General features: G+C 46.3%; 1 protein-coding gene across 1 annotated transcript in view; it reads right to left on the bottom strand.

Annotated features, from left to right (window-relative positions):
• The window catches only part of DYNC1H1 (dynein cytoplasmic 1 heavy chain 1), an 80788-nt gene that overhangs the window by 17613 nt on the left and 53924 nt on the right, over positions 1 to 9251 (bottom strand). Inside the window, exons 42-50 of the mRNA XM_021715554.1 lie at positions 8178 to 8341; positions 5699 to 5828; positions 3920 to 4053; positions 3341 to 3455; positions 3084 to 3245; positions 2794 to 3008; positions 2486 to 2690; positions 352 to 525; positions 127 to 246 (exon numbers count right to left, since the gene is read on the bottom strand). Coding sequence (XP_021571229.1) covers positions 127 to 246; positions 352 to 525; positions 2486 to 2690; positions 2794 to 3008; positions 3084 to 3245; positions 3341 to 3455; positions 3920 to 4053; positions 5699 to 5828; positions 8178 to 8341 — 1419 coding nt within the window. The remainder of the gene's footprint in view (positions 1 to 126; positions 247 to 351; positions 526 to 2485; positions 2691 to 2793; positions 3009 to 3083; positions 3246 to 3340; positions 3456 to 3919; positions 4054 to 5698; positions 5829 to 8177; positions 8342 to 9251) is intronic.

Genomic DNA, 9251 nt, shown 5'->3' with positions numbered 1-9251 from the left:
GTCTCGAACCCGCGGGTTCAGGCAATTCACTCACCTCGGCCTCCCGAAGTGCTGGGATTACAGGCTGAGCCACCAAGCCCGGCCCCTCTTTCTTATTAGAGACTGAAAACAAAACCAGAAAAGTACCTTCTTCTTTTCAGCCTCCTGTTGGTCTTTCACCATCTTTTTTAGCTTGTCATTGGCCGCTGCATTCTTTACCTCCAGCTCTTGGCTTTTGATCCTCAAGTCACGACGCAGCTCTTCTACCTACAGAGCAAAATTCGTGTTAGGAGCCTAGAAACACACAGCAATGACCTGGTAAGAGTCCTCCCCTCAGCTCCCGCCTGTGCACGTACGTGTGCCTGCACGCACCTGGTCGACTGTCTCCTTGATCTTCCGGAGCCCCACATTCAGGTGCATCTGCTGCTCCTCCAGCTCACTCCGCTTCTCGTGGAATAGGTTGGCATAGTGGTTGATGAAGTCCAGGTAGTGGCGCGGCGTGATGGCCATCGTCCTGCCACCTCGCTTTGCCAGTCGAGCGTTGGCCTTTCAGAAATAGAGTTACACCTTCTCGCTATTCAGGAAACTCTCTTGTAATGCAACCTCAGAGAACCCCAGTTGTTCTGCCTCAGCAGATCCCAGTGTGACAGGGTGAAGGAGCTAGAACATGTGAGTTGGGTTGGGCCTCAGCTCAGCACTAGGAGCTCTCGGGAAGTCCCTCACGCCTCCAAGTTTTCCTTTTTTTTTTTTGAGTTAGAGTGTCACTCTGTCGCCCAGACTTGGAGTGCAGTGGCTGCTCCAGGCCACCGCAGCCTCGCCCTGCTGGGCTTCAGCGATCTTTCCGCATCAGCCTTCCAGGTAGCTGGAACTACAGGTGTGCACTACCACACCCAGCTAATTTTTTGATTTATTGTAGAGATGAGGTCTCGCCAAGTTGCCCAGACGGGTCTTGAACCCGCGGGCTCAGGCAATCCACTCACCTCAGTCTCCCAGAGGTGTGGGATTACAGGCTGAGCCACCGAGCCTGGCTTCTCCAAGCTTTTCTAAATTGAGGGTGGGGTTACGCCAACCTCCGAGGTGAACTTTACGTGAAAAGGCTCCACAAACTGCTAATTACCATGTAAATGTTAGTTATGCCTGCTTCTACCTTTTATTGCTTATTCTCAGAGGGAGAGGGGCAAGGTGGGTTGTATGTGATAACTGCTCTGGCCCCCTGTGGCTAGCAGGGAGATGTCTGAAGCAGGGCAGTGAAGATCAGACTAAGAGAGGCCAGGGTGAGATACCACCCTGGGGCAGCAGAGACGGTTTGCAGGAGTCTTGGGAAGCAGGACCCCCCAAAGGCTCAGAAAGTGTTTCACGAAGCTTTTCTGGGAAACAGGAGTAGACTGCACTCTTACCATATAGTAAGGGCCAGCAAGAAACAGCCAGCAGGACAACCCTGCCCAGTGTGTATTTCTGAAATGAAGTTTTGCTGGTAAAAGTCAAACCCATTCATTTATATATGGTCTCTGAAGGCTTTTGCACTACAGTGGCAGCACAGGTAGTTGTGCCAGAGATCCCTCTGGCCTGCAAAGTCTAAAATATTTACTATATGGCCCTTTAAGAGAAAGTGAGCTGGCCAGGCTCGATGGCTCAGCCTATAATCCCAGCACTTTGGGAGGCCGAGGCAAGTGGATTGCCTGAGCCTGTGGATTCGAGACTCACCCGGACAACTTGGCAAGACCTCGTCTCTACAATAAATCAAAAATTAGCCAGGCATGGTAGTCTCAACCTCCTGGACTCAGGCAATCTTCCACCTCAGCCTCCAGGTAGCTAGGACTATACCACGCCTGACTAATTTTTATTTGTTGCTCAGGCTGGTCCCAAACTCCTGGGCTCAAGCAATCCTCCAGCCACAGTGCTGGGATTATAGGCATGAGCCACTGCACCCAGCCAGCATTCTGCCTGGCTCTTCGCTGCCTCATCGCCTCTGCCTCTCCTCCCACTGCCACTGTATGTTCTGGCTCTTGTTCTCTCCTCTAGACCAGTGGTCAGCACACTTTCTCTCTCTCTCTCTTTTTTTTTTGAGTTGGAGTCTCTGTCGCCCAGACTGAGACAAGTAAGCTGCAATTGTGCCACTGCTCTCTAGCCTAGGAGACGGCGTGGGACCCTGATTCAAAAAAATTAAATTAAATAAAAAATATTTAAAAGGAGGTTAGATGGCTCCGGAATTTCAGTCTGGTGTCAAGAATGACATGTTATTAAAGAGGTAAGAAAGTAGATGAGAAATATGCATTTCTTTTGCAGTGATGGTACTGTGTCAAATATGAAGTAGTCAAAGGTCTATTTTTTTGAGATGGGTGTAACTCTGTCACCAAGGCTGGAGGAAAGTGACAGTCACAGAGCACCGCAGCCGTAAACTCCTGGGCTCAAGCGATCGAAGGCCTATTTATATATCAACTTAGTTTTACATCAGCATGACGGTAAGCTCTGCTTTTTACACGTTGATCTCAACAGCTGAACCCACCTGGTGAAGGGTCTGATGAACAAACACGCAGCTGTTCACAATGGCCTCCCGATGTGATGGCGGCTGTGGCAGTTTGTCATACACCACTGGCATGTAATCTGGCACAATGTAGTTTGGCTTCTCCAGGTCCATTTTACTTGTGAATTCTTTGCCGACTTGATACAGCGCTTCAGTGGACCAGTCCCCAAACCAGTTCAATACACACCTGAAAAAGAGGCCCATGTCTCCAAACAGCTGGCAAGAACAGGCTTCGTCCCTCAGAAGAACACTGACTGCTTAGACCCAGAGCAGAGCGAAAGCCCGTGTACCTGTTGAAAAGCGCTGGAGATGTGGCCGCCCGGTCCTTGAGTCCCTCTGAGGATGGGTTCATGGTGAACACGACATGGAGGTTGCGGATGACCTGGCTAGTAAACCATTTATAGAGCTCCTCGTGTGAGTCCAGCATCAGGCCTTCCTTCTGTGCCCCCTCTTTGCACTGCGTCATCAAGGTAGCATACTCATCTCCCTCAAAGAGACCGGGGACCTGGGGAAACAGCACAGCTAGAACTTACTGGCCCTCGGGTAACATACAACACAATGCAACCGGTCACTGAATTACCTCTCCATTGGCCAGAAGAGTATTCATTCGCTCCAGGAATCCAGAATCCAGCACATTGGATTCATCCATGATAAATGCGATCTTCTCATTTTTACAGCCAGAACGTCTCAACACTGTCCGCAGGTCTTCGTCAAAGTCTTCCCCTGTGTACTTCCTGTGAACCTGGAGACGCATAGGCAAGTTAAGTCTGCTCTTGCTGAGCATGTACTCACATCAGGAACTCACTGTTGGGATTGAGGAGCTACGACCAGACCCACCTTAATCTGGTACACACTCAAGCCGTTCATCCAGGCAACAAAACGAGACAGGGTGGTCTTTCCTGCTCCACTAACACCAATCAGAAGCAAGTGGCCTTGAGGTTGACGGAATATTCTAGAACATATTAGAACCAATCAATTTTAAGGCTTCTATGCCTCATTCTCCTTCTGACATTCATTTTCAGAACTTTTAAAGGATTGTCTACAATATTTTGAATACTTTAACTTAAAATTTGTGTATTGAGCACTTGTTAGGAAATTATTATTTGCCAGGTCCAGCAGGGATGCAAAAATCAGTGAGACATGGTTCTGCCTCCCAGACTCTCAGATGACACAAAAGATGAGCCAAGGCTAGGAGGAGACTGAAAGGGTTATAGTCAAGGTAGGCATGCAGTGCTGGGGGAGGAAGAATGAAGTTCTGCTTGGGATAAGCTTAGGACAATTAAGCCGGACTTAGAAAGATGTGAAGGGAAAAGCTGCTCAGCAGAGGGGGTTTGGGTAGGGGCGAGGACAGCATGAGGCCTGGCGTGACCCTGCATGCACGCTAGCCAAGAGCAGCCTCACCACAAAGAAGCCCACCTGTCAATCCTGAGCACGTGGTCTAGTACTTCATTAAACAGGACAAGAGGAACATCAAGTTCTTCTTCATAAAAGACTTTCAGCCTTGCTTTGACATAATCTCGTAACTCTTCCTGGTCCACTGGGATGTAATCCTATAGAAAAAAAGGTAACAGCCAAATTACTTAGAAAAAAATTATCTTAGTTATTAGACCAGAGTCAATTGTATTCCCATATACTATGAAGAAACTGTTGAACAATAAAACAAAAAAAGGTATTATCTACAACATTGCAATAAAAATATAAATTAAGTTAGACTGGGCCTAAAAACATGAACGATCCATAAAGAAAACTGAACTTCACTGAAAGACATCAAAGGAGACCTAAATACACGAAAAGATATACCATGATCATGGAGAGAAAAACACACTACTACAAAAATGTCAGTACCATCCAAACCGATATATAGATTTAATGTAATCCCAATCAAAATTTCAGTGGCTATTGTCTTGGTGCCAATTGACAAGCCAATTCTAAATTTCATGGGGAAGAGGAAAGAGTCCCTAAAGAAGAACCAGGTGTGAGGGAGGGCCTGTCTTGTCATACAGACTCATTACTGCAATCAGGACCATGTGGTTTCAGCAGAGAAAGCAACAAATCTATCAATAGAAGAGGACAGAGCCATGGAATAGGCCCATGCACCCAGGGCACCTATTATGACAAACTGACACTGAGGAGTGAAGGATCATTTAAAAACTAAGTGGTGGCTGGGCTCGGTGGCTCAGCCTATAATCCCAGCACTTTGGGAGGCCAAGGCGAGTGGACTGCCTGAGCCCGCAGGTTCAAGACCAGCATGGGTAATTTGCGATACTTCGTCTCCACAATAAATAAAAAAATTAGCTGGACATGGTAGCGTGCGACTGTAGTTCCAGCTACTTGGAAGACTGAGGTGGAAGGATCACTGGAGCCCAGCAGGTCGTCACTGGAGTGGTCGTGAACGTGCCACTGCACTCCAGCTTGGGTGACAGAGTGAGACTCCAACTCAAAACAAAACAAAAAAAGAGCTTAAGTGATAAATCTTCAAAGATGAATCTATGTTTGTTCTAAAGACCCTAGAAGAGAGTGAAATATAAGTCATTGGAAGATGTTTCCCATAAATGAAAAAGAATGGGAACTAGAGTCTAAAATATGTAGAAAATTCTAGCAATACTGCAAAATCTACCTTGCCGTCTCCAGCTTCTATCAGGCCCTATGTCTGGCATGCCCTCCCTGACATAATGAACCCAATACAAGGGCTATCTTTGTCAGAGATCTCTCCCCAGAGTCTGTATCTCCTTTCTCCCGTTAGAGTGTGAGCTCATTAAAGGAAGCTTCTACATCTTAATATCACCAGAGTCTGCTGGATGAAATGCAGAGCAAGTCTGTAACTTAATAAAACATCCTTATCTTTTTCACAGCTATTTTGGAAATGTCAATGCCATTTAATATCTTAGCATATGAAACATTTTCATACAAATTATTCATAGTTGCCCCATTTTCAGTGTGAGGAAAGTGAAAGCAACCTCTTCCCCTGGCTGGCAATCCATTGCTCCTGGGGAAACCCTCATACAGAAATCAGAAACCCAACAGCAGGCCAGTGGCCACACACCTGGATTCCCTGCCCTGAAGTATCAGTGATGCTCATGGCTGGAACCACAGCCTCACTGACAGTGCACTTCATGACATTTTTTACTAGAAGGTAGTTCTAGCCAAAGGGACAGAGGAAAAGGATGTGTTTCTGAAATGATGCAAATCCATTACCTTTGACAACCAGTTGCTGTACAAGATGGGCCGGCTCATTGCTTTCTCTTTGTCTATGTTAGGAAAGTGCTTCAGAGCAACCATGTCAATGTTCTCGTCAGTCCAGCGCCTCTCCTCATCCTCCACAAGTCTGTTGGAAAGAGCAACATGCGCATTTGGGTAAAAAGAAGTCATGGCAAGAAAGCATGGTATCTGTGGGTGTTGGGCTGCAATCAGTCTCTGTGACATCTTCCTTCACCACAGTAGGAAGAATCTAAGAAGCTGAGCTCACGACAGTTTAAGCAATCTGAAATTTTGATGTGAAATATAAAAGCCCTCAGAATTACAGCCTCTTGACATGTCAAGAATTCCTCTAAAAATGTTTAATTACATTGATTAAAGAGATGAAAACATGGTTCTTTTTTCTAACTTTGCCTGCTATAAATGCTCCAAATACTATGGGGGCATTAAGGGAACAGAAATAAGTAACTGCAATGTATAGTTTTGGAGGTGTAGGGCTTATAAAGAAAACCACAAAGCAAGGAGGTGAGACTGTAAGTGTCCTGCTGTGTTGAGATAGCCTCCTTTTTTAGGGACATGGTCTTGTTCTGTCATTCAGGCTAAGTGCAATGGCAAGGTCACAGCTCACTGCAGCCTTGAATTTCTGGCCTCAAGTGATCCTCCCTACTCAGTCTCCCAAGTTGCAGGGACTAGAGGTGCGTGCCACCATGCCCAGTAGGTACATTTTGAGAAGTTCACTTGTTACCTACTATGCAGGTTACCAGGTGAAGGTCTAGCGAAGGCAGATATGTAGTAGATACAAGCATGTCTAAGAGGCTGCAGGAACACCTGGTCCAGAGGTACAACTGCCAAACACTTAGTTATTTCTTAGTCTGCATTGAGTTCTCCCAGGAGAGTAATTATTAACTAACTGCTACCAACTACCTAAACCTGAGCCAGAAAAGTGACCAGAGAAGACTGAACTGCAGGGACCACATCCTCTGCACATGGACCATCTTGGGAAGCATCTCATGCCTCTGGGGCGGGGACCTGCCTTGTCCTGGAAGTCGCCCCTGCCTTCTCCTGCTCTGCAATGCCTCTTGCTGTGCTGAGTAACCTGGTTCATGGGCAGAGCAGTGCCCCAAATGGTTTGCATCAGGAAACTGTGCAACTTCATTAAATAGTAAGTTGATTAAAATTTACTATTCATTAGAAATACAAAGTTAAAGCACACAAACTTAACTTCTCACCAGTAACGTAAAAAATGAGCCTGAAATACAATGGAGGACCGCAATACTAAAATATGTGAAATTAAATTTTTGACAAAAAGAAATAGGCTGGGTGTGGTGGCTCACACCTGTAATCTCAGCACTTCGGGGGTCCAAGGAGGAAGGATCATTTGGGCCCAAGACTTCTAGACAGCCCGGGCAGTATAATGAGACCATGCTTATATTACAAAAAAAAAAAAAAGTGGGCTGGGTGTGGTGGCTAACACCTATACATACTCCCAGCACTTTGGGAGGCCGAGGCAAGAGGATTGCCCAGAGGATTGGCTGAGCCCAGGGGTCTAAGATCAGCCTGGGCAACTTGGCAAGACCTCATCTCTACAATTAAAAAAAATTAGCTGGGTGTGGTGGTACACGCCTGTAGTTCCAGTTACTTGGAAGGCTGAAGGTTGAGGCTGCACGATACAGTGAGGCTCCTTGACTCAAAAAAAAAAAAAAAGGGAGAGAGAGGGAGAGAGAAAGAGAGAAATAAAAAATGGCAGAGTAGATGCTATGAAAATCAAGAATTTACTGTAAACAAAGACTGTATTGAACTAAAAATAATGCAAGAAAAAGGTCCTGATAGAAAAAAGGTCAATAACTTTTAAGATTCCTTGAAAGGTAAAAAGACTCAACTATTTATATGAGACTTCCTGTCACTCAAGTCACAAATCTTTCCATGACTGATGCAGACCATTCAGCCATTAGCAATTCTTTCCTGTAAGGAATGGTCACTTAACTAGAAAAGCTCAAAACTTAGAAGGCAAAAGTTCGCACAAGTGGCAACAGGTAAAAGAGACCCTAGGAGCCCAGAAATACAGCTGCAAACCCTTTGGTAACAGGACAGACTGAGAATAAGGAGGAGTGGTGGTTATTGAAACCGTATCTCAGTAGTTGCTAGGAGGCATTTTAGTTCACCAGTGAACCCATGTTCTCGTAAGGTCATCACAGTGGCTACCTTGTGTGGTCCCACTTGACAGATCACAGCGTTTATCAGTGTGCCCTGTCCCAGTGACCAGACAGTGGTGGGCAAGCCCAGAGCACTGTGACCCTGAGATACAGAGATGGCCGTGATGCGTGCCAAGACATAAGGCCCTTGCTGCCTCCACTCTCTCCCAGCACAAGCATGGCCTGGCTCAAGCTTGGCAGGAGAGCCTGTATAGATCCTAATTCAGAAGGCTGTGGGAACTCAGTGCAGGGAGAATGTTGCTAACAGGATCCTGGGTATTCCTCACCTGTCTTGGAAGAGACGGAGGGCTTCGTGTGCCCAAATCCGGATGAGGCCTTCAACCGGCAGAGTCTCCAGAGGTCTCAGTGCCTCAAAGATGCCTCTCACCCACCTCGTCATCTCACGGGGCGAATAGATATAGTGAGGCTGTGTGTCCTGAGTGAATCGCTCCTGCGGGAATGAGAAAAACAGGAGGCACATGTAGACATCTTAAGACACAGAAATGTAGCTTCAAGGTGAAATACTGTAACACATTTTTATATTAAAGATAAAAAACAAGGCTGGGCTGGGTGGCTCAGTCTGTAATCCCAGCACTTTGGGAGGCCAAGGCGAGTGGAATGCCTGAGCCTGCAGGTTCGAGACCAGCCCGGGAAACTTGTTGAGACCTCATCTCTACCAAAAAAGAAAGTTAAAATATAATAATAATGAAATACCATTTAGCCTGTCAAATTGGTAAACAACAAAATGTTTGATAATATCCAACATTGGAGAGTATGTGGTAAAACTAGCATCTTCATAAATTTTGATGGGAATGGCTGGGTATAGGAGCACACACCTGTAGTCCCAGCTACTTAGGAGGCTGACATGGGAGAACTGCTTGAGCCCAGGAGTTCAAGTCCAGCCTAGGCAGGCAGCATAGTGAGGCCCCATCTCTTAAAAAAAATTTTTGATAGGAATATAAATTGATATAAGCTTCTGGAGAATAATTTTATATCATCTATGAAAATTTTAAATGCACTGGGTAAATAAATAAGAAAAAGACAACTCAATTTTTTTAAATGGGCAAAAGATTTGAAAAGACATTTCAGGAGCCGGGCTCGGTGGCTCAGCCTGTAATCCCGCGCCTTTGGGAGGCTGAGGTGAGTGGACTGCCTGAGCCCGTGGGTTCGAGACCCGCCTGGGCAGCGAGACCTCATCTCTACAATAAATCAAAAAAAAAAAATCAGCCGGGCGTGGTAGTGCATGCCTGTAATTCCGGCTACTCGGAAGGCTGAGGCGGAAGGATCGCCGGAGCCCAGCAGGTCAAGGTTGCGGTGGCCAGGAGTGGCTGCTGCACTCCCGTCTGGGCGACAGAGTGGGC

This window comes from Carlito syrichta, unplaced genomic scaffold, assembly GCF_000164805.1.
Source record: "Carlito syrichta isolate Samal-C Ts95f unplaced genomic scaffold, Tarsius_syrichta-2.0.1 Scaffold307187, whole genome shotgun sequence".
NCBI lineage: Eukaryota > Metazoa > Chordata > Mammalia > Primates > Tarsiidae > Carlito > Carlito syrichta.
This window is presented reverse-complemented; position numbering and strand designations above follow the sequence as displayed.